Source organism: Aphelocoma coerulescens, chromosome 10 (genome assembly GCF_041296385.1).
Source record: "Aphelocoma coerulescens isolate FSJ_1873_10779 chromosome 10, UR_Acoe_1.0, whole genome shotgun sequence".
NCBI lineage: Eukaryota > Metazoa > Chordata > Aves > Passeriformes > Corvidae > Aphelocoma > Aphelocoma coerulescens.
In genome coordinates this window covers 16,846,076-16,871,961 of record NC_091024.1, presented here as the reverse complement: position 1 = coordinate 16,871,961, position 25,886 = coordinate 16,846,076, and the positions used below count along the sequence as shown (strand labels likewise).

The window sequence follows — 25,886 nt, the reverse complement described above, 5'->3', positions numbered from 1 at the left end:
TAGCCACAAGAGCATTTGCTGTTGTGCAGAACAAGTCTATCAACTGGACTGCATTACTGTGAGTCTTCTGAGCCACCAAGAAAGGGGAAGGATATATTGGAAACATTCCTGTTCATCACTCAACTTCATAAGGCTTTTTGAAGTTTGTAATTGCACTGCAATAATAAATAAAGGAAAAGCCCTACTATAAAATCTGAGAACTCCTTGGCTTTTCTTTGAGGTTCATGATGTTCAGGGATATTTATCACTCAATGTCTGAATTCAACAGCTGTCTACAAGCCCTGCCTTGAGAGACCAGCATGGTAAGAATGCACAGCTTTTATCTGAAAACTGAAGCTCTGTAACTAGACTTCCAAAGGACTCCTGCAAAGCAGAAGGAATTCTGAGTAATAGTAATGAAGTCCATTACTAGCAAGTTTTTCTAACAATTCAGACAAGATTTTTGAAACGGCTGTAAAGGTGGAGAGCTTAAACCTCAATAAACAACCTGCTTTAAGAATTACATTCCAGTAGCATTATATGCAACACAGCACCAAAGGGCTTTGAAGTACCTGAATATTTTGACAACTTTGACTACATTAAAACCAGACCTTTTGTCCATGGTATTTCCCAGTCTGCATTCACCTAATTTGTTCAATGGGTACAGAGACAGTTGCATTTGATTAACATGTAGCATCACGGTAACTGTGGTATGCACAGCATGGTGATAATTTTAGTTATTAACCAGTTTCAAACATTTCTCTTTGCACATTTTGAAGGTATCCAGCCATTCTTTTGTAATTTGTGTTCTCTTCTTTGCTGAGGCACAAAATAAGTCTGCCCAGATTTTCTTAGAAAACATTGCCAGAAACAGTGCTTTAAGTAGGTAATACCAAAAAAATTGCTCTCCAAGCAGGAGAGCAACTTCTCATCTTTTAGGCAAACAAGATATTTATTGAAGAAGTCAAAATTTCACAAAAAACATCCATTGTGGGAAAACCTTTGTCAGGACAAAAGGAAGAAAGACAACTCAGCTACTTTCTGTCACTTAAAAATCTGTTTACACTTGTTTCCTTTCACTTCAGAGCCTTGCAATTTAAATTAAAAAAACAACAACAACAACAGCAAAACAAAACAGGAACAGGACAATGTAAAAAGCCCCTATGGGTTTATATCTATTTTCAGTTCAGGCAATGAACAGACTTTGGACAAATTCAGGAACTCACCTTGCCCTGTTTGAGCCTCTGGCACTCGCTCACGAATAACTCTGCAGGCATCGTACACGGCAGTGGATGGTTCAAACTGCATTGTCTTCACTACATTGCACTGACGGACACAGATCTTCAAGGAAAGGGCTACCATGGTGCCAAGTCACTTGCAAGTTCCTACTAAAGTACCTGAAAAAACAGTAATGGCATTGTTGCTTACAGTTTTCAATTTAATAATTTAATAGATTCAGCTTTTCATTAAACAAATGAAACTAGTTCAGTAGAATTAGATTTATTCAAATGAACTTCTATATAAAGTCTCATTAGTATCAACAAGCTAGAAACTATCCAAAACATGTATTTTTCTTGGTGTAATGGAAATACCTTTTTGAAAACTTGTGTACACATACTAAATGTTCATACGTTTTTGAGGTAGGTTGAAATGGTGCATAGAAAAACAATACAGTTATTGGGTATATTGTCAACGTATCTACTGCTGACACAAAATTATTTTTCTCTCACCACACATTTTTATTAGACCATTTAGACTTGCTGCTAACCAACAGCTTAAGATAACTGCTTCATCAAAAGTAGGATTTTCTTAGCACATAACTACTCTTCCCTGAAGATTCTGACGTGTGCAATACAGTGTTATGGTTTTTCTCAAGTCTCCACATAGATCTGCTAGATGTTTTTAGCCTGTTGCACAGCTACAAGAGCTTCAAGAATGAGTTATTTTTCATTTCAGTTCTATTTCAGAAACTACACTAAATTTGATGGCATTTTTTTAGAGAAACAGGAAGCTACAGATGCTTTTTGTATTGTTTCATTTTGTAGATAGTCTGGGTTTTGTCTTCAATGTCTTCCCTTGCTGTTTTAACAGTTCAAACCTCTCTTCCATCACTAGACTTTCCACAATGATCTCCAAGAACTCTTCAGAACTTAAATCTTTTCTCCATAAATACAGAATGCACTAGAATCCCCAAATAATTTCTGCATAAATTTATGCGTGTGTTTTTAAATAGGAGTTTCCCAGGGGATCCTACTGACTAACTTGAAGAGCTGGAAGTTTGTTTTCCTCAAGTTCAGGGGCCTGACTTTACCCTACATATGACCCATATCCCCCACAATTGCCAACCCCACCAGTGACTGGTGACTGCAGGTCAGACTACCCCCAACCTTGGCATTCCCAGTTAGCTCCCATTGGTCACCACCAGGTCCAGTACTGCATTCACTCTGGAAGGGCTGTCTATTACCTGTAATAATGCTGTAAGAGGTTACCCTGCATGCATTCCCCTGGATTGCCTACAGCTCGCGGTGCTACTTTTCCAGCAGCTGCAGGAGTGGATGAAGTCCCTCAGCAGGACGAGGGCCTGGAATGCCGCCTGTTGCTGGAGCCGGCACTTTGTAAACAGGCTCCCCTGGATCGGGCAGCCTGCAGCAGACACCACCTTTGTTGCCTCAGACCCTGCAGGCTTTCAACCTGCTCATGGCTGTTCTTCAGAGACAGCTCTTGGCACCCTCCTCCTCTCCCTTCTGAACTGCAGGTAGCCATCGAGAGCCACACCCCAGCCATGGGATTCATCTCACCAGGTTTCAGTAAATGCAACCAGGCCATAGCTTCCTAGCAGCAAGGTGTACTTCTGTTAGTGTGACCCAATGCTACACCAGCTAATTTAAAAACAAGCAGAGATCCTGTTTCTTAGAGAACGTTCTTTTAGAAGTACATTGTTTAGGTTCTCAGCTTGTCAATATTTTCACTTTGTGATCGTGTACCACATAAACCTAAACACGTGTGTCAGAAGGAACCTCAAAAGTCAGCCTAGCATAGTGCATTGCATTGCAAAATGATGCATCCCTGTGCTGTCCCTGCCAGATGCTCATTTAATCCATTCTGACAAAGCTCCATTGAAATGGAATCCACAACATCCACAGGTAAACTGCTCCATTTTTATTTTTCTTTTTACTATTTCTAGGGATGGTTCTCCCTTTCACTAGTTTTCAACTTAGGTTCTCCACTCTGCAAAAGAATATTTTTCCCCTTCCCTACATAAACAGACATGCAAATTTATCCCTGACATCTTTAATGCACTTTAACAAGTTGGGAACCTGTTAATGTGTCCTCGCACTGACACTCCTTTTTTTTTTCAAATTTTTTCAAATTCATCTCAAAGACAGAAGGACTTAAACGGTCTGGTTTCCTCCAGTTCAGTGCTTTTGGTTTCAGAGGCACCAAAGAATGCTTCATCTGAAAAAGAGGTTATGAAAGGAGTTCATGACTTATCAGTTTCCTCCAACACTGTGTTCTCAAACTCAAGAGAAAGGTTTTCATTTGCCTCTTCCAGATTATCCTCAGGCTCTAAATCTCCCCACTTGGCTTTCAGTAATAAATGGGACAGGCAGTTTCCATCTCCTGGGTAACATCCAGAACAGGACAGCTGTTTTTTCTCAAAAGAACTAAGAACTTGGTCAAGAAAAAGGGCTGAGATCACAGAGAAAAACAAGGGGAAAATATCTTCCAGGCTCCCTTTATCTTCTATACATTGATTCATACCACATTTAAATATTTCTCTGTGCAAGTAATGGACTCTGTGCTTCACCCAAAACCACTCAGTGTGTGGAATGGCTGACCAAAAGGTAAAAGGATGCTGGAAATTAAGAGAATTTTACATGAAATGGTTTGCCTGGTACTGTCTAATTCTCTGCAGGTAACGAAGTAGGAAATTTCTAAATCAGACTGTGACTGATCTGTGCTTGTAAGGTGAGAGACTGGAATAATAAATTATGGATCTGACAGCTTTGGGAGAGACAGCAGCAGCTTCAAGCTCTTAAAAAAACCATAGATGATAACTCAGAGAATCCAGTGCCTGCAGATACATATCACAGTGTGCATGTCAAGGCCTCGAGCTGAACCATCACAGTGCTTATGTTCTGGAAAATCTGAACAAAACAAAAGTCTAACCAGTGCTTGAATTAAAATGAGCAGGCCTGGGTGTGCTCACAGAGATACCTTGCCAGCAAAGCAAATAAGCACAAATACTTCAAGCACATATTATCCAAGATAATAAGGTAAGATAGTAAGATATTATCTGAAGAGGTTATAAAGGACTGAAAAGTAGAACAAGCAATAAGTAACTTCAAGCTGGAGGAATATGCGCCTCTGGGTTAAGGAGTGATTATACATGATTAGCCAGAACATCTATGGCAGGAGCACCCTCCAGCACAGGAGCAGGAAGGAAACACTGTCCCAGCTGGGTCACCATGGGCTCTGGTCCCTGTACCTCAGCAGGACAAAGCTTGAGCAGACACCTTCACTCCATTTGCACAGCCTTTCTGCAAGCCTCAGCCGAGTTACTGTATCCTTCCCCAAAGCTCCCTGCCGGGACACATTCTCACTAGAGCTAGGATGCTGTTACTATTAAATTACAAAAGGTGAACTTAGAAGCAGATACATACTCCACGAACTGTTAAAATATTTTTCTTTCATAATTTCATTAAAAAAAAGCTCTCTGAAATTCTAAGGACCAATATTTACAAAACTAAACATCTCTTCATATCTTATAAAGTAGGTATTTTCAGTGAAACAATTTGAACATTAAATACAAAAAAAATGTTCTCTAATGAAACATACATATTAAAAGATCTTAGGTCTATTTTCCCTGAAATAAAATAAATCTGTAAATTGCCTATTGCAAATAAAAAACTAATAATTCAAACAAAACCCCCAGTATATTTGTTTGAAAAATGTCCCTAAATTAACAGGAAGAAAGTTCATGCCAAAACACACCCACCCTTAATTTCCACTGAAAATTAATTTAAAATTGCTTTTCCTCCTGGTGTCATTCAAGAGGAGCAAAACAGAACTAACCAACACCTAGCAGGACTGCCAAAGCTGAGTAACAAACTGATTTGTTCATATCCTACTGCACTTCTTCCTCTATCAGTCCCAAAAGTAATTTCTATAAAAGTTTTTTTCTAACTAAGCAGTAATTTCTACACACTGGCTGTGCTACCATAGTAAATGAACAGTTTTTGCATGGATTTACTCTCAAACTTCCTTGTTCCACTTCTGCTTCACCAACAAATGGCTTTCCCAACCAGCTCCCTAAAAAGCCTTCTGTAGCAGTATGCAAAAATGAGTTGTCTACTCTTTATGAATGTGTCTATGTTAAAATGTTAAAAGCACTGAGATAGATGACACACTTATGATCAAGTTCAGACTTGCCCTAGTTAGAAAGCTTCCATGATTTTTTGTCAGTCTCATTATGCGAGTACTAAATCAGTGTAGGATCCAACTCTACACTACTGAAAACTTCACAAGTCAAATCAATACTCTGAATGTGAGCCTCAGGTAATGTACAAAACTGGTCTCCATTCCACAATATCTTGCTGAGATTCATAACATAATAAAACCACAATTACAGGAATTCCAGAAAAGATACCCCAATAAACTAAATTGTACCTGAGAGCCCAGCTCTGCTAGACTGGGAAGGTGGCACTGACATTACAATTACCTCATCAGCTGCTGTACACAGAGACAGACCAAGGCAAGGGGCAGCAGAGTTATCTCAAGAAGCATTTTACAAGGCCTCTCAAGAGACATGTAACACAAGGTAAATGGCTGTTTCTCCAAATACTCACAAGGACAGAAGCTTGCATCACACAATTTCAACAGGAAACTATCATCAAGCCAAAAGCATAAAATAAAACAACAGAATAAAGATGCATGGGAGAAAGGGGATTTAGAGGGGAAACCAGTTAGTGCATGCCGACCTCCCTGATCACTCACCTACTCATCTGGCTTAATTCCTACCCTCATATCTGTGGTGTCTGAGCTGATGAAGCCATGACTTTATCTGTATATTTTCAACTGCAATGCTAAGCAAACAGAGAATGCAAAATGTCAGCTCAATGCTATGAGGGTATGAGCATTTCTTTGCCTTTCATTTCACATCCTTGCCAATAGTGTTGAGGTAACACATAGCCCAAAACCACCTGCATGTGAAAACCAGGCAAACATGGAACAGCCATCGCTGACACTGCCAAACATGCACCACACCCACCCAGTTAAAGGAAAGTTGTCACTGCCAGTGCTATGGCTAAAAGCAAAGCTCTGCCATGATTTAGTAAAAGTCTGTCTCCCTGGAGATATTTCTTAACTGGTTCATTCAAGCTTGAGCAAACACAAATCTAGGTCATGAGACTGTCACAGCCTAAAAGCCTGTATGTGTACATGCTAATAGAGGCAAAGCTATGTATTTTTATACTAGACTAACTTTGTAACAAAATCCAGTGGAACAGAGTCCTCTATCCTTTTCACTATTCCCACCAACTACCTGCTGGCACTGGGCACCAGCAATACAGGACACATGACATTTTCTGTTGCTCACAGAGGCTGAACATCTAATTCTATTGTACACATGAAATACTTGTTTAGTGGATTGATGCCTGTTAAGACCTCCTTGAGCAAAATGCACTCAGAAGCACAAACCAAGTTGAATTGATAACTTTCTATACTTCCAAAATTATGAACGTAAATGAAAGTGTCATCCTTCAAAAATCAAGGATAATGGAGCCACAAAGATGGCAAACAGGCAGCTGATTGCAGAGGCATAGAGAGTAACAACACCCATTTTACTATTAACTCACAACAGCACCTGTGTTGGCATCTTATCACATACAAGAGGTGACACTATACCTTTCAAGAAGCCCTCTCTTTAGTGCTCCATCACTGTCAATTTGTAACTCATTTATCCCACAATGCTCTTAACAGCGCTTAAGGGCTGCCATTAATAGGCTTTCTTAGAAGACTAAGCTGATCCTCCACCAGAGCACGGTATGGGAGCCAAACTATCATCTGTGGGTTGTATGCCTGAAATGCATGCCCACACGTCACAGCAAAGCCATCATCAACACTTTGCTGGACAAGACACTGTGAAGATGTCATCACCGGTCAGTGCCACTCCACTGGGAACGATGTTGAGGTGCTTTCAGGGATAACTATCACTTATGCACAGATATCACACTTGTAAACACCGGACTGGAAGTTGTGTCTTGTCAATAAGGTTAGAATCTCTTCTTGTGGTCAGAAAGGAAACAAAACAATATCTCATTTTCCCTCTAATTAGCTCAAAGATGAAGGCAAGTGCAGTAAACCAATAGAATAAAAGTTGATGTTCTAAATGGGCAGTAAAGTACAATGATAGGAACTTGGAGGGTCCAGAAGAAGCCTGACAACCTCAGACACCACACACTGTCTGGGGCGGCTAATCAGAGCTGTTGAAGCTTGAACAAGCAAGCAAAAAAGCATAACTCTTCCTTTCATCAGTTAGAATACAAGGAACTTAACACTGTACAGCACTAAACATCATTTATTCTGTTTGCAAGTGTGCACAGACAATTAAAATGCAAGAACTCTCACATGAGCCCCTGCCCAAAGAAAATCCCTGCTCAACTACTGTGGTTGTATACACACACCACACACACTGATAAGCAAGTTTACCTTAAAAACCTACAAGAATCTCAGGGAAAATTCACTGCATTTATCTGCAGCATGCAGTACTAAATTTTACAAACAAACTACTTGGATAAAAAAAACCCCACAGCAAAACAAAGATGAACCAGGGCAAGCTTTGAAAGACTACTATGAAAGCAGACTGTAATTATTTAGTAAGCATTAGCAGATACCATTCTTAGTTCACGCTTTATAGTCATACAGCAACAGCATCTATTTTCCTAAGAACCCAGCAAGGAAGTTCCCTCAAGCAGAATTATGCAAGAGACCAAACTATTTGAGCATAATTAGGAGTTGTTTACAGGACAGTCAGCTTATTAGTAATTCAGCTTCAGTTTGCTTTTTAAGTCAAAAGGCATATTTGCAAACTAACTTGCTTGTATGTATCCTCAAAAGGAAGTAGGAATTATAAGAAACTACAGGAGGAATGACACTATCCCAGACAGAGCTGAAACAGCTTTTAAATAAGATAAGCAAAGAGCTAGACCGGAGCTAGTTGTAACAGAGAAATCACAAGCCTCAGGAACAAGAGTCTCCACTACGGCAGTCAATGACATGTCTTTGAAAAGGCCTTCCAGGCTTTTGTTCCTATTTTGTAAGAACACTGCAAGAGAAAACCAAAACCAGAAACACGAGTTTCTGTAGAAATCAGAAGTGAATCACATCCTTTAGCTAGGTTCCTGTCCCAGAGTCCTTGGTAGGACAGTAGTAAATAAATGCACAGACTATTACTAAAACAGTATCTGATGTATAGAAGACATTTTTATTTGGCGTGGGTTTGGTTGAGAGCTTTTTTTCCTCTTTTTAAAGGGTTTGCTGTTGGGTTTTGGAGGGGTGCTTTATTTTTTTAAGCCCAACTCCTCTAAGGCTAGTCTAGGTCCATCTCAAGCACTGCAACTTGCTTACAGTGGAATATATTCTTATATGCTTATACAGCTTCAAATATATTTTCTGATCTCTAGTACCTACGTAAATTATGGGATAAGAAAAATAAATGAAGATTAAAAATACTTCCTATTCTGTGGAAAAGTTCTGCTAACAGAAAACTGATTCTCCAAAGCAGCAGATGTGACTATTTGAAACATTTCACCCAGATTCTAAATCACACTAAGAATAGTAATGGTTTTAACAATGAAGTGGGCTGTTAACACAGCTCTGTATATTCACACTATTTTCAACTGCTTAAATACTGTAAGGTTTTGAAGGACAATTTTAAAGCTTTTATGTTGAAGTTTACCACCTCTGAGCACACTCATGTCAATGCCTTTTTTTTTTTTCCCATTGAATTAATTGAAGCCACCACTCAAACTTTTGAGCTCCACCTGCCATTCTTGGGAGGCACCACAAAGTCAAATGTAATAAATGACTGAGAGTTCTTATTTGAGTCATTTAATGGCACAGCTTGGATATGACCTCTTGGGTTCACCTACTGTGGTCTAACTATTACTCTGCATTTTCTATTTTACTACTTTTAAGTGACATGTTTTGGCAGAGAAACAGTATTGCAAAGTTCCAGATAAACCATCATGGTAAACCATATATGGATTCTTCTTTTGCTTTCCTTCCACCTACCTGAACATCATCTGATGGTGCCCAGGAACTTCTTGATCATTTTCTTTATGAAGAGCAGCAGTCAACAGTTACCTCATACACTTCTACTTGATTATCTCCCTTAGGGAACATGAAGGCAACTAACAGGTTGCTCGAGTTTCCTACAGGTTTTATAACCAACCTTCTTTATTTGTTACAGAAGCTGAACTATTTCATAACATAAAATCCACTTAGCTACTGAGATCACTGCAGTAAGTCCACACTGATCATTTTGATCGGCATCGCCATCCAGAATTAGATGGGGTTGCTGAGTCTTCAGAAACAGCTTTGCTGCACAGAAGAAAATTAGTAAAGCTCAAATACAGTAATTTTTTTGCCAGTCCTGTGATGGGGTTTATATGGAATGGTTCTCTGCTCTCATTGATTCCATCTGAAATGGTGGACTTAACAGGCACTGAAATTGCTCTCGGTAGGTTTTGACCCATTTGTTCCAAAAATCAATTAATACAATTACTTAAAGCAGATAACTTAAATAGGAAGTAAGGCAGAAAAAACGGAACATTTATAAAATGTTATTTGAATGAATGCAACTGTAGTTTAGCAAGTCAGCATTCCACTTATCTAAGTAAGCCCAGAAGAACGTGGAGGAATTCACAGAACTGGTAGTCATGCTGGCAACCAAACCATAATCTCCACGATAAGCCTCATCTGCTCATCTAGAATCTTCACGAATTGAGGGTGAAGGCAAAGGGATTTCTTGCAGGCCCATTTGAAAAGCAGGCGGCTTGGTAAAGAGCCCAGTCATTTAGTGAAAATTCAGGTTGACAGTTTAGAGACTGACTGTCATTTATATAACGGACAGCATGGCAAAGTGGGTCCCAGTCAAAGTTACAGTTACTCTTTAGGCAAGCTAACACAATTTTTCTCTGTTAAAGTATACAGAATGCACTAAAATCCCTTCCACGTTAAAACAGCCATATACAGAAAAATGTAGTGCACTTTAAAATCACATAGTTCAAAACAAATCCAAATGGTAGCTTGAGCAACCATTTTTGTTTAAATCTTCAGGGTCTGAGTTCGTCAGGAATACAAATTCTAGCAAAACCACTGTCACAGAAAATACTCATTTCCATAGTGTTTTTTGTCCCAAGACAGTGATTTAAACAAAGAAACAAACAAACAAAAATAAAAAGACAGCTAAGGGAATAGTGAATACTATCTGTCTTAACCACCAGAATATAATTCCAGAACTTCTCATAGTGGTACAAACCCCCACCCCCCCAAAATGCTCAGCATGCAGCCTAAAGCTGACTTCCATAATACACTACGTATAAATATAAAACAGCATCAGATACTGATGATTCTGGTCTTCTCATTAAATGCCACCACTACGCGCTATTTATATAGGTCAGATACATATCACGGTTACAGTAATAAAATACTGGTCAAAAAGTAAAGAAAAACATTCTGCTGATAGGTCACTGTGAAAAGTCAGTAAAAACTGAAGAATAGGTAAGTATGTGCAGTAAAGAAAAAATCTTAGGGTTTACTCTGAGGTAAAAATATGATCATTTAAGAAGCTACTACATGCTAACATAGGATTAAAGAAAATCATAATTAAGAATCAGACTATCGGAACACATATAAAGAAGCCTTATTGGTACAACCAACTCTAAAAAGATTACTAATATTTCTAATACTTTCAGTATTTGATTCTCTGATCTGTACAGGTAATATTTTATAGAGTAATTTCTTTGCTTAGGCACCTCTTAACTGTGACTAACATCAAGTGTTACTGTAGTTTTTTCAACAACTAACAGACATTTTGGCCAGTCATTTCCAGTGTCATCTAAACTTGTGTAAACAGAACTCTACTGCCATCATGGACATTCTCTTTGAAACAGAATTAAGCACAGAGCAAACGAAACATGAGTAAAATAACCCGGCTGACACTAAGTCCAAACTAGGCTAAGACAAAAAAACCCCAGAGGTTAATACGGAGGAGTCAACATCAACCTAACAATCAAGCTGGCAGCAGTACTTTTAACAGAATTTGTTGCAAGCAAAACGATTCTCTGCTGGAATCCTAATATGAACCATAGATCATAAGGTTATGGGCCTGGAGTTAAAATTAAGAAAAACTCTGAGTGCTTCCCACAGATACTTTTCAGAGTTGAAGATGCATTTTTGGTGTCACTTATGCAGAGCGTTACCAGTGTTGAAAGTGAACATAAACTTTTCCTGGCAAAAACAATTGGACAAGAACCGTAATCCTACTGATTCAACCCAACCCAAATTTTTTGGCACAAAATGTTATTGAAGAGGCCTCAGGAATCACAGCATGGAGTTTTTAGCAAAAAAGGTACATGACAACTCACTGGAAATGACAGGCCAAAGAGACACTTGCAATAACAATCCTGAAAAGCCATCAAGTGCACCATGCAAACTATTATATGCAATACCTCTCTGAATCTTTCAATACTGCTGTTGGAAGTTCCATAAACAGGCAGATTGTCCAGGATCAGATGGTGAATCAAGTCCACCAGAACAATTCACTTAATGGCATTTCTTCAACCCTTGCTTTACATGGTTATATGCACTGGAACTACTCCACAGGCAGCTGAGCTGGATTCTTTAAACAAAATGCAGCGTGTTAGAAGCCAAGACACTGGACACTGCTTAAGATCAGTAAGAATACCTGTGAATGTGAAGTGTTTGTTGAAACTTGAACTATTACTCTCTTATTCTCCTACAGCAAGCAGACTAAACAAGTTTTAGAAAACGTAAGCACACAAAACAAGTAAGAACAACCCAGCTCAACAGGTTAGGTTTTTTTCCCATTAGCACCAGGTAAGTTCACTAGTTTAGCACACTTTTGGCCTAATAATACCTAGTGGAGAACGCAAAACAAAGCCAAGCACTACTTAAATCTAAATTATAATTAATTCAGTTATGTTCCTACCCCTTAAACACTTGGGTCTCCATCCCATCTACTGTAGTATTACCCAGACAATTTTTTCTCACAAGCAATCTCAATTTGGCATCAACATGAGATTAACACAACTTTTTAATAACTCATCATTCTTTATCAATTTTCATGTCATGGAGATAAAAGGGTTTACAGAAAAATAGTAAAAATTTAAAAACCTGTATGCCAGTGAAGACAGCAATCCTAATCCAACATACATCCCTCAGTAGAAAGGGGGTCACATGGAACTGTCATCATGACCCTGGAGAACCACAGACAGCAGTTTGCACCATCTGAGTTGTAGACTGTGCGTATTCATAAAACATGCCAAACAGAAAAACAGCAGATCATGCAATCTCCTCCCAATGGGTTTCAATAGCTACTAAAAAAAGCTTTTCTCGCTCTTCCAACCTCCATCACCTACTTGAGATTTACCACACACAGTTACCAACCATAGTTTACAATATTTAGAATACCAATGCTTTGGCTGATGCTACTGCCGCAAGGTTGAATGAGTTTAGTGCATGATCCCTTCATTTCCTGATGCCAACACCTGAATAGAGAGGGAAGGGAAGGAACAACAAGGTGTCCCAAAAGTTAACCATTTCATGCCATCTGAAAGGCCAGCTGTAAACATTTCTGAACCTCAGGTTCTGGCAGAGATGTCAGACTCTGCTTTTTGATTACTACATTATTTTTTATTAAATAAGAACACTTCTTCCAACAGAAGAAACAAACAGGGAATGGCTAGTCGAAAGAACTTTGAGTACAGCTTACAGAGGGGTAAAGAGGAAAAAAAAAAAGAGCAGCCAAGGAAAGGAAAAAGACCTATAGCAATAGACTGCAGAAGGCCCAGTTACTACCAGAATCACCAACACTACAGAAAACAGAAAAGCTGAGCAAGAACAGTGTGCTTGCACCCATCAAATCAACATCTCTGTCACAGCCACAAAAGAGGACAACACGGAGACTGAGCTCCAGCTTTAAGAGTACTCCATACCCCCAAGGGAAAAGCTCATTACTACCGGATAAGGAAGGACAGAAATCGGAAGTGTCATCCTTTTAAAAATTTACGAACAGGGTTAAGTTCAAGAAAAACCTAAATTTTTGAAAGGAACAAGATCGAACCCCAAAACATCTACTACTTCTACAACAGAGACAGAGAAACAAAGAAATCATGAAACACAGCTGAACTTCTATCGGGGTGTAACAGTGTGTGCAAACATTACATGCCAATTAGATTATACTTAGCCTAGTACACTGCCAACTGTGTGCTAATCTAAAGTCAAACCTCCTCCTACACCAAACGTGCTCAGAAAGAGCACATCTTACCAATAAGCTCGAAGTCAGCTTGGCAGACTTCAAATGGCTGAAGCTAAATTCAGATCTTTTGTTATTGTTCTTAGCAAAGCCTATTTCAAAACGAACCTAAAACACCTTCATTTAACCTTGTCTTTAGACGTATCTGATAGAAACTGACATGCTGCTTTAATTATAGGTTGCTTTGAAAGTTCACTAAAGACATTTTTCAAACATGGAGAATTGCAGGACAAAATTCCATTAGTGACTTTTCAGTATTTCAAGCACCATTTTCAGATGAGTAGTCAAAGCCAGAGACATATTTAGAACAGTGATGTGGACAGTGTCAAAGTAATTCCAACAGATTAAGAACATGGTGTGAGATTTATTGACATTTTGCCCAAAGCCAATTTTACCATTTTGTGACATTCTCTCCTCAGAGCATTACAGCACAGAAATGGTTATTTATCTGTGAAGTTATTCTAGAAATTATTTTTCCTTGTTCTTTTTGTCACCTCTTACGTGTATTCAGATGAAAGAATTAAGTCATCTTCTCAGCTATTTGTTTCATACCAATGAAAGGCATGGCCCTTTTTCCTAAGGCTTAGAGAAATCACTTATTACATGATCATATTCTCCACCCTTCCTGGCAACTGTTTCAAAACAGTCAATGTCTGTCATGGACAGGTTAATCTCCAGGCTGTTAATGACAATATTTACTTGGCACTTCAATATTCATACATCACATTTATTTTTCAGCTTAATTTCCCTCTTCATAAACACAGCCACAGAAGTATGTATTTCACATACTCTCTAAAGAAAATTTTGTACTAATATATACAAGCTTTTAAACTACTGTAGGTTTTATGTCATTATATGCATAACAAAGATGGCTAAACAGGCCCTTACCTCAAAATTAAACTTCATTTAATAGAAGACAAGTTTGTCTGAAAGTAGTGTTTGATCACGTGGAAGGCTTCCAGTAACAAGATACAAACAAGTTACTTTCTTATCCCCAGTCCGTTAATTTCTGTTTTTCATGTACCTTCTCTGCCAGCACACTGGAAAGAAAACAACTCCCGAAGTTGTAAGTTTCCTTTTCCCTTTAGGAGTCAGTTTGCATTGCCAAAATGTCTTTGTGTTCAAGAAAATAAAATTCAGTCCAGGCTTTTAAATTACTCACACATACGAACTCATAATAAATAAATAAATTCTTGAGTTTTTACAGGTAAACACTTTGAAACTGCCTAGTCAATTATGAAAACAGTTGTAGCACGAGTCTGGATGCTAACATAAACAATCACACCGACCTCTCAAAGCCATTCATTTTGCATTAACTGTGCTTTTCCATAGTTTACTGTCCCTGTGTGGAATAACAGTCTAAATCACCACAGCTTGGGCTCCTCTGGGCAATCTCCCTTCTGAAAGTATGGTTGCAAAAAAAAGTAAAAATAGAGTTTTGTTTCTAAAAGATGACAAACTCTGTTTCAAGGCTTTGGCTGTTTTGAGGTGGTGGATTTTCTTGTTTGGATATTTTCAGGCTTTGTTTATTAGACTTTATTTTCTTTTTTTCCCCCCTAGGTTTCTTAGTATCATTTGTCAGTTTTTACTCTAAACAAAAGCAAATATATCATAGTGGTTTAATAATCATGAGGATGGGCAAATCAGTTTTGCCATTTAGCAATTCTGGACCCCCACAGTGCTCTGAAATAAACACCAGCTTCTCTCCAAGTATTTCCAAACACCTCCAGGCACAGTATTATCCAGGTCCAGGTCTTGCAGCTAGCAAAGACTTGTGTTCCACGTGTACAATTATGGAAGGCTCTCATCCCACTTTTAGATCTCTTGGACAACCTAAAACTTCAAACGAAGTTCTGATCCACAGCAGCTATCCAAATTTGAAACCAGTTTATGCATTAATTTAGAAAGACCAGGATGTTAAAGAATAAAGCTACATGTGCATACAGCTACATAGCAGGGAACATCTTTTAGCTGAGAAAATCCCACAGCAACAAAGCCATTCTGGCAAATTTTAACCGACGAGAGCTGGCAAAAACATTTCTGATAGACAAATTAATTACTGAATATTTTTTTCTTGTCTTGGTTGGTTAAAAGAGTGATTTTTTTCCTTTCAGTGGACTTTTAGGCAACATCAGCTCTATACCTACACAACTGTTAACTGCAGGTTAACAGATTTAATGCAAATCGAGTAAATGCAGTATCGTTAAGACAATTATTACAGCACCCAATGGATCACCTGCACTAAAACTGGCAATACAGTGGTTTGCTACTTTGAAATTTAGATCCCTGATCACACTCATCCAACTTTTCAACGCCTGCCAAGTCTCCAGTAATGCACAAATAATGTACAATTACATCTAATTAAAGGTATGCCAGCAGCCTGCACCTCATGAGTTTCCTGATAGAAGTTATGGTTAGGATAAAAGCAAGTTCATCACACAGAACATCTGCGTATCTGATCCATCCCTTAGGTGGCTGTATCAATGCACATGGGATTGATCTGCAAGACAAGCATCTGTATTACAGTAACAGGCCAAAATCCTGTTCAGTACAGCCCATAAACTAACCAGCCACCCTACTTCCTGGACATCACTATGTCCTCCTCCATACTTGCATATATTTTAAAGTTCTAAAATATGTTTCAAGTGCAGTTGTGAAGTAGTTCAGTCACTTGCAACTACTACCTGTCCTTGTTTTCTGCCCTTTGCTAACAAAGACACCAGAAGCCCTTTCAAGTCCCCATGTTCTGTAAGCACAGAGCACCAGCTGGAGGCATCTTCACCTCCACTCAGAACTATCATCAATGAAGGCTGACACTTTCTGGACTTGTATCAGAAACTGAATGCCTGTGGAACATACCACATTTAGAAAAAAATAAAACCAGAAGTAGCAGAGAATGAAGAGACCATCCCAATATTGCTTCTTTCTAGTTGCACTGCACAAAGGCCCCCAGATAAATTTTCCAATTCAATACATGTTGTTACCATCATGGTGATTTAAATAGTTGTGAAACTGCTTCAAAATCTGCTCTTTTCAAATGCAGTTCTAAAACAGAATCATTGCTTTAAAAAAAAAAGAAAAAAAAAATCACACACACAAAAGAAACAATCCCAATAGTTTGCTTTTTTCAAGCTGTACACCAAATGTGGGGAAAGAGAAATTTATTTTTCTGTAGTTTATCAGGAGGGGCTATCTACTTAAGTGTTAATGGGACTGGGAAGGAAAGAGGTAAAGCAACTACTGTCTTAACATTTTACATCAAGGGAAGAAACAAAATTCATTTGCACATACTATCAGAGTAACTCAATGAAGAGAATACCATGTTTCAAAATGACAAATTAATTTCAAATAGTAGATTTTAAGTCATCAAAATACTTAAGAGTAGAAATATGAATGTATCTTGTCGAGTCTGAGGAAAACAAAAGTTGCTTGTACTATGATATATCCTAAGACTAGCTGGAACAAATGTGACTGTGGAAACAACATTTGTTTTTCAAGTGAGTTAATTACTGCTGAAGTAGCCATATATGTTTTGACTTATCAACAGGGAGCTAAAGAGACCCTAAAAAACCTCTTAATCACTGTTTGTTTATTCTATTGTCCCCAGTTCCTGGAATGTAGTCAGAGATGGAACTAGACTGCCCAAAAGCCCAGTCAGCAAAGCAGCTGCCCTGAACCCGGGATTTGTTTACAGTCTATTGGAGGGTGGGAGCAATGAGTGCATAAAGCACCTAATTCCAGAAGTTTACACAGGGCATTCTGAATATCTGGAGTATTTCTTAGCAGTAGCCTCCTGCTCCCCTCTCCCCTTCTTTTTTCCCCTTAGCTGCAGCTACATTTCTATGAAATACTTTTAGTTCAAATGCTAGTGATGTTATTTATAGAACAAGAAAACTGAATAAAGAAAAGCACTGAAGTAGAATGTACGTTTTCAATTCTATTGCAGATTCCTACACTATGAACTAGAAGCAAATTACAGTTTTGCCTTTATAGATATTTCCTAGGTATTCTGCATTCTCTTAATTCTTGGTGATAACAATTTAATTCAGTAGCATTTGGATTACAGGCTCACTGGGATTAAACAGATAAATTCTGGCATCAACTCATACTACATTTTCTGAACGTGGAACATATTTTTGCCCATGTATTTCCTTTGGGTTTGTGATGTGTGTTTTTCCTATGCTGCGTTTTGTGGGGTGTTCTTTTTGTTTGTTTGTGCTTCTTTGATTGTGTGGGTTCGGGGCTTTTTAACCATAACCAAATCCAGATCTATGGTCCATTACCCAGGATATGTCTTAATCCTGTTGGCATTCACCACGCCTTTACTGCATCACCTCTGCTAAAATAATCTGCTAATAGCTTAATATTTTAAAACTACAGACAGGAGAATAGTTACTTTGGGACACTGGGAAGTTTAGTTTAGGACATCCGGAACACTGGGAAGCTTAGTTCTGTGATCAAGTTCCAAACTACGTTCCTTGCACACAATAAGGGTATTGAATGGCTGTTTCAGGCTGGTACTAATTTAGATGTTCTGTAGTGTGTAACTTCTTCAAATCCCAGTTCCTCCTTACCTGCCTCTGTTACTTGCTTCAAGACTACTTCATAAATGATCACAATTCACCTAGTACAAGGTTTTCAGCATTTAGGCAAGTTTGACTACCCCCCCATATGAAACTATACTCTCAAATACAATTCTTCCCAACTTGGAACAAAATGTTATTCCTTAAAAATCGTAAGGTTTTTTAAAGTGGTGGTTCAAGCCAGACTTTCTGGGAACCTCACAGATGGTGGTAGTTCATCCCTGCACTGGTCTGCCAAAACTCAGCTTTCAGCCCCCCAGGACCTATCATTGCTTCACTCTTATCAGAGCTTAACTACTGTTTTTCAGCTTCTGTTTATCAATCTTTACAACAACCTGCACATCTGGAATAATAGTTTTGAGGAAGTCTGAAAAGGTAAAACAAGCAAATTCTGCAACACAAGAGCAAAGTATGACATTAATTTCTTCTCAAGGCTTCTTTTTTATAGACAGCAGGAAAAAAGTATCTGTTGTGATCATTTAAACTCAACTATACTCAGATTAATTTTCAAAATTGTGTAAATTTCATCTCTTACATTATGCTGCTGATCCAACTTTCTGTGATTAATGTTCATCTGTTTTCACGAATATGAACTTTTTGTCAAGCAAATATTACTTGTCTGCTGTTCAGGGCTCTTCAAGAACAGTCAATAGTTTTTTATAAAGGAGCAGTTATTATTCAAACTTTATTCTGAACTCCAGATTCCCCTCTAAGCAAGTTTAAAAAGACAAACGTTCCAATTTTGTTGCCTAGGAGAAAGACAAAATCTTGTCTAAAGTGAGTTGTACTCCTACTATGGTTAAAGTTAAATGGTAGTTTTCAATCTTTTTGTTAGTGCAATTTTTATTATGGCTACTATTACAGAAAAAGCTACAGCAAATATTCACATTCAGTCACCCTTAATAAGTTCTTTCAAATGTGTTTGCCCAGACCAGCATGTCTTGTTGGCATCAAATGGAAAAGCCTCTCCTCTGATGAGAGGCAGTAAGTTTGACTTGACTGCACAGGAATGATGTGAAGCACAATGCAGCCAGGCCTTCTGGCCCTCCTAAGAACTCATGTACTGGAAGGTGCCATGTGTCAAACCCACCTATTCTCCTGTCATGACAGGAGTGATCCCCACCCTCCCAGCACCACTACAAGAGGTGGCCACACAATGACATGTACCAGCCACTACTACATATGCCAGACTTGCAGTATCTGTGAGGAGTTAACTACAGCCACCATCAAGGGCTCTTCATTTATTCTAAAATCTCTGGATATAGAGTTGAGCTTAGAATATGGTCTTTTAAAAGCAGAGTGAAATACATAATTTATAACTGTATAATACAATATATAGTAATTTAAAATGACAGGTAAAGATGTGACACAACAGGTCCTCAAAAATGAGTACATGGCACTTTCCTCACCGAGGTACCATTCACCCTAACTGTAGTTTCTAACTTTTTACAGTTTGAAATTACAGTTACTGCTATCCTTTATTTCCAAACAGACAGTCTACAAGCAGTTTAACAAATGTAAACAAGATGCTAAACCTAACTTCCATAAGAACAGCAAGTGCAGCTTGCCTTAGAATAGTTGCAGTGCTCTGCTGAATACCAACACCTGAGCAGCAGTGAACACAACCCCACATATCAGAAATTCCTCAGCACAGGACCTGTTTTCTTCCCATGCTGTGGTGCTGTACACTCTGAATATTCAAACGTCTACTTGCACTCAGATCAAAATTAATCAGATTTCTCATCCATTTGTGCCATACATTACAGAATGGTGCCATACATTACAGAATCAGTTATTCAGCAATCTAATGCAGAGATGCACTGGTTCAGTGACACCTGTTGAGTTTCTGCCCTCCTACAGCAATATAAATAAAAAATAGTGTATTTTGCATGATCTTTATGAAAAAGTGTGAATTCAGCTGTCATAAGCAATTACTGTAAAAATAGTATGGGAACTTGCACTTTTTCTTTGTTTTTAAGTCATGAATCACTTAGGCCTCAAACATTTCTCTTCAATATTCTACAGTAGATTCACATTTCACTTCAAACTACTTATCCCAAAAGGCATATCAATCCAGGATATAAGAGCCTGTGTTCCCAATCCCCAATGAGACTGTCTGTAATGTGAACACTTCCACCTTGAATGATGACATGCAATTCATCATCCACTTCTGCCTAAATACCTGCAAATAAAGTCATCGGTGATATGGCTGTTAGGAGTTGAGATTTCACGTCCAGGGTTGGTGCATGAGCTAAAGAGGCAATAAAATAATAAAAGTAATCTTTCAGTGGGCAGGTAAAAGAGAGAGAGAGAAGAAAAAAACCCAACCCCACAACAAAACAGCACCAGGGTTTTGCTGTTGGTACAATTTCTTCAGAGTGTGTTACCAAGACAGGGCGCCTGCCATTCCAATGGTGTAATGCTCAAGCTGTCTGCAGTTAACAAAGTTTGCCAGCTAAATCTGTTCACAACAGAACTATGGCCCACTTACACTGTAGCAGACAAAACATACAATTTACTTCTTTGGCATGACTTACAAGAAGTTTGCCAACTTTCCAAACATACTCCTCGAAAGCTGGGCTGCTCTGTTTGCCTCCAAAGGGTCAGTATAGTAATGCTTCAGAGAGTCCAGACACAAAGTGTTGGAAATTCAGCTTCAACAGACATAAAACTTGGGTTTTCCACTTTTATATTATCCTCATTACTTCAGTAGACTGAAGAGATTCTTTCTAAAGAGCAGTGGTTTGTAAAATTTTCTTATCTTCACACCAAGCTGTCATACACTTAATTTAGGCAATGCATTAACTATCCCGGCAAGGAAACACACTGAATCAAAATTTACTAAATATCCAAAGTTCATGTCAGCACATAAATTCATGATGTATGGAATGAGAAAGTATTTTGAACTCAAACCAGAATGATACAAAACAAATTTAAATTCCTTTCTGTTAGCACATCAACAAACCTTTGATGGACCAGGCCAGTCTCAGTTACAGAGAATACAAACAAACAAACACTACCAGTCCTAGACCTCCTGAGAATCAAACCTGGTAACCAAACAAAATGCAACTACACTGAGATGTGAGAGGAAGTGATTCTGGGCCAACTCTATATACACACACATATGTGCATGTATGTTGTTACTTAGACGTGCAAGCACACACAGCCTTCTTGCAGAGCTCATCACGACCTTAGCTAGGTGTTCTCCACATTCCATCATATCAGCACACTCCGCATTTTCAACACAGTCAAGGTGAGAAGTTTCCAACAGGAGGAAGTCTATTGCATAGATACACCCCAAGGTACACCCCAAATTGAAAACCCCATCAGCATTTGGGAAAAGACAACTTCAGAACACTAGAAAATGTGGAGAACATCCAATAAACCATTTCTGGGGGAAGTAAAGGCCAAGGCACTACTTGCTGATTTTCTTGTATGCTTGAAGCTCATGTTCCCAGTATCACAACTTGGTATCAAGCCTCCTATACAGGATTCCAACATTAACCATGATTTCTAAACTACTTTCAATACACTTCCCTCTCCAAATAACAGCCATTTATGTGAGTGAAGACACATCAAATGGATGAAGAAGCTGAGTGTCTACCTCCTGCGTTTACTTCTTGAAGGAGGTACGTGTCTTTGGATGTGACTGTGGGAGGGGGAATTTAAAAGGCAGCTTTAATCATTACTACTTATTAGTGTTCCTCAGTGATTGAGAATTTAGTACGTTTACAGAGTGTACACATTCCTGCTGTTCACTATACCAGAAATGCATAAAGCAGTTCCCTTTCTGCCTGATTTGCCTTGGAGGACATTAAGTTAACATTTCAGAAAGACACAGCACTTCTTTAACTATGCAGCTGCCAAATCAATTCTTTCTGATTAAAATATGCTTTGAATTTCATAAGATCTTCCCACAGACACAAATCTTTCAGTCCCAAGCACTTCCTGTCATTTTAATTACTTCCCTTCAAGTCCCCTAAAGAACAAAAATGATGCTTTACAGTGTTCACAGAGAGGATGAACAGCACTTACTGTGTCCCAGGGCAGAACACTGTCTGGAAGGGCTATTTAAGTGGGGGAAGAAGGAGAGGCAATACTGGAAAACACATACTTAAGAAATATATGCTGTTAATACTCTTAATTGAAATCAAAAATATGAGAAGCTCAACCTCCTTCTCACTCCCCCCCTCCCAGTAAATGAAGGAGAGATGCCTTCTCTTGACAGACTGAGCTTTCCAAGCACATGTTTCTGGAATGAGACAGTGCCTGAGTTTTGTTGGAGAACACGAAATAATGCTTTTTGGGATGATTTCCCTACTTTGAGATATGTGGACATCTTAGGTCAAGGGGGTATAAATACTTATAAATATTTATATAAATATTTTATACTTACTCAATAGGTTAAGGAGCAAGCAAATCTCCATCACACTTGTGCACTGATATGGTCTTGAACCAAGTCAGACAATTGTGTACACACACTGTCAAATCCCAAGTAATGTCCTTTCCAATTACCCCCATACTGGAGCTGCTTCCAGTTCAAATCTCCTGCCTCACTATGGTTCACCTTGAAGTTACCTCCTGTAAGCTTCCTCCACACACCAGCCCAGACTCCCATAATCTTTCTGTGAAGAAATTCTGTGAAGAAACTTTAATCAGGCGACCCTGAGGCAATTTGCTAAAGAGAAAGCATTGTTTGCTTTCAATGTTAACTGAGCTACTTAAATACTGCAAAAAACTTCAAATACTCAATGATCTCAGTCACTCAGAGCTGGTTTCTGTTGTTTAAGGCGATTGTAGACCTGCAACACTGTGGCTGCAGATGGAGACAATGCCCTTTACCTACCACTGAGAAGTGCAGTTACAATGGTTGCCCTATACAGCTGCAGGATTTAATGGTTTAAAAAAACCCCAAACCACCCCTCCCCCCCCAAACCAAAAAAACGCCCCAACCAAATGCAAAAGAAACCAAAACACAACTACTCCACATTGTCAGCATGTCAGCAACACATCAAACTGCTTGTATGGAAGAATGAACTGACTTTTAACACTTTGAATAATAGAGATCCCAGAAAGATATTTTCACTGATTTTCCATTCATTGTCCTGGAGTTGAAGCCAAGAAACCCAAGTAAATCAAGTAATTTTCCTATCTGGTCTTTTTGAAACACTGTAACATCAGTCTGCACAGAATTAAGGCTTTAGAAAGGAAGAGGTAAAACATCATATTCTTAGCTCCAGTTTGCATATTACATCTCAGTATTTTCACAGTAACATAGAGTTGATATCCAAAGTTAATCCCAAAAGTTTTTTCGTACAATCTCTGCCCAAGGGACTGATTCCGCTGCATTCAAAAAGCACATCTGAAGTGTTTATTGCTTCCAGATTTTGAAAGGAGGAATTACTGTTATAACTCAGCTGAGCTGTCTTAACAGCTCTGCTAAAATCTCTCTGGTTTTCATCCCAGAGTCTCACTTCAGAAAAGACGTGTATTAATAATCCAAGCATACAAAGCCCATATTCAACTTTTAGGGAGAAAAAATACATTTAATAAGGAAGATGAAGGCAACCCAAAACTTACAGGGCAGGTTACTTGAAATATGTAGCAACATTTTGGGACCTTGAGTTACTGCATACAACACTCCCTGACCCTTTTTCCCATTCTCTACCAAAAATCCAAAGCACTACATTCAGAATTTGCACTAAAAGCAAAATTTGATAATCATAACCTGTGTCCAATTCTGCATTTAATGGTTTTATTGGATCAAGTTAGCACATAGGTGACAACTGACCTCAGTGTCGCAGACACGCGAATTATGCCACATGAGAAGAGCAACAGCCAACACAGGTCCACTGCAGTTAATGATAAGTGAAGCTGATGTGTAACATTCAGATCTGGAGGTCCAGTAATGCAACAGCACAGCCACAGCTTGAACCCAGCAATCAGAGAACAGGCACTAGTCAGAGATGCAAAAAAGTCAGAAACTTCTGCCCAGAGAGCTTTTGCTGTGAGAAGGCACGGATCTTAAAATCAAAATACAAGAGTCTACCAAGAATACAAGTGATTGCTAAATGCAACAAATAAAATACCTGCTCAGTAACACTCATTTTGGTCACAGATCCTGTGAGTGTATGAACCAACACTGAGTAAATGATTAGCACGACATTATACATAAGCCACTTTGGATGAACAGAGCACGTGAGCAAGTCCATGAAAACTGGTAAAATAATGCAACTGTCCTTTGGTAGGTAGCATTTAACAGGTCAACAGGCCAAGTGACAATATCTGAATTCAACTTGCATCTTTATTGCCCTGTTTCTAAACCTGTGGTTTAGATATTAAATGGGTTTTATCATAACAACTTTTAAGTGCTCCTCTTTATGCTTTGATACATTCCACTTCTGTCATAGTGCACACTGGAAGCAAAGCTTCTGACTTGTCTGAAAATTCAGAGCAGCCCAACTCAGAGCTGTTTTCTGGATTGACTTTCACTCCAGCTGCTCTCATGAATGATTAACACTCAAGTCTCCCATATAACACATAGTTATGTGTTACTGGCTCCTTGGACAGCACTTAGCTGTACGAACAGATGGACAACAAGCTTTTGGAAGCAATTCTGCCAAGCATGTCCAAGCCAAACGCTCTTTTTGGACTGGCATGGGGAGCAGCATGTGGGAAGAACCACACTTCTGGTTGACATATTTGTCACTTGGCATGTTGCCCTGAACTTGCAACTGGCAAATATTTACAGAGGGAACCTTTTTCTTGGTGAGAAAGTGACAAGGGGACACATCAGTCTGAAGGCATGGAAGATAACAAATCAAGTCTTGTATTTAGAAGTACCACTCTAGAATCAAACAGAAGACTAAATGCAACATGACATTAGTGTAGCTTCAAGAAACATACACAATAGGCACAGGAACGAAGTTTTAGCAATGTAAAATACTCAATTCCACAGTATTAAATTCTTCTGAAATACTTCTAAATTGCTGGAAGAGGGGAGGTTCCCTCTCAGGGAAAAGACCAAGGATACAGTATCTTAAATCTGAAGAAATCTCCACAATTGCCTAGAACTCAGCCAGTGCATTTGAGAAAGGCTCATCTATTCTGGCACTGTTTCTAACTCCTCGTATCTTTGCAGAGAAATCTGTGAAGGTGGAGAGTATTAGCCTCTTGATTGTGCAAGTCCGTAAGGGCATGGACCCAGAAATGAAGACTTAAAAAAATTCAGGTGACAGAAAAGATTTTTCCACAACCAGATGGTTGGGGAAGTAAAAAAACTTTATGATGGACAGTTTATGTCTCTGAGCTTTTTATGCCTTCTGCCCAAAGGACATACATGCTTGAAGTGACTGAATTATTTCAATTAAAATAATGATACTGAAATTCTAGTCACAGGGAAAGCAGGGAAAAAGAGATGGGGAAAAAACAGAAGTGAAGGGTTTTTTCTTTCTTTCTTCAATAATTTTCCCTAGACATATAGATATGTATAATGTTAACAATCCTAACCTATTTGTAGCACAGGCAGCAGAGAGAACATTCAACAAACGGTAAGACAAAAAAAGTTATCTGGTAATACTGACACATGAAACAAGAGTTGACAGGAAATGCCTCTGTACAAAGGAAGTGTGTATAAGGCTGCTGTACAACTATCACAGAGTAGACTTTAAAAACAACAAAATCAAAATTTACAACAAAATCAAGGCAATATAAAAAGCATAAACTAATAGCTGTATCTGCAGGGAAACATCTGAAGAACCTTC

General features: G+C 38.7%; 1 protein-coding gene across 8 annotated transcripts in view; it reads right to left on the bottom strand.

Moving 5' to 3' along the window:
* The window catches only part of TLN2 (talin 2), a 159,430-nt gene that overhangs the window by 95,961 nt on the left and 37,583 nt on the right, over window positions 1–25,886 (bottom strand). For 7 of the 8 annotated variants that reach the window (XR_011154108.1, XR_011154109.1, XM_069025514.1 and 4 more), the window contains one exon: window positions 1,206–1,376. Coding sequence is in view for 6 of the 8 variants with exons in the window: in XM_069025514.1 (XP_068881615.1) it covers window positions 1,206–1,341 (136 nt within the window). In the remaining 2 variants the exon portion in view is untranslated. Of the gene's footprint in view, window positions 1–1,205; window positions 1,377–2,443; window positions 2,520–25,886 lie in introns of those variants that run through there. The other variant, XM_069025517.1, reaches the window with a different exon arrangement.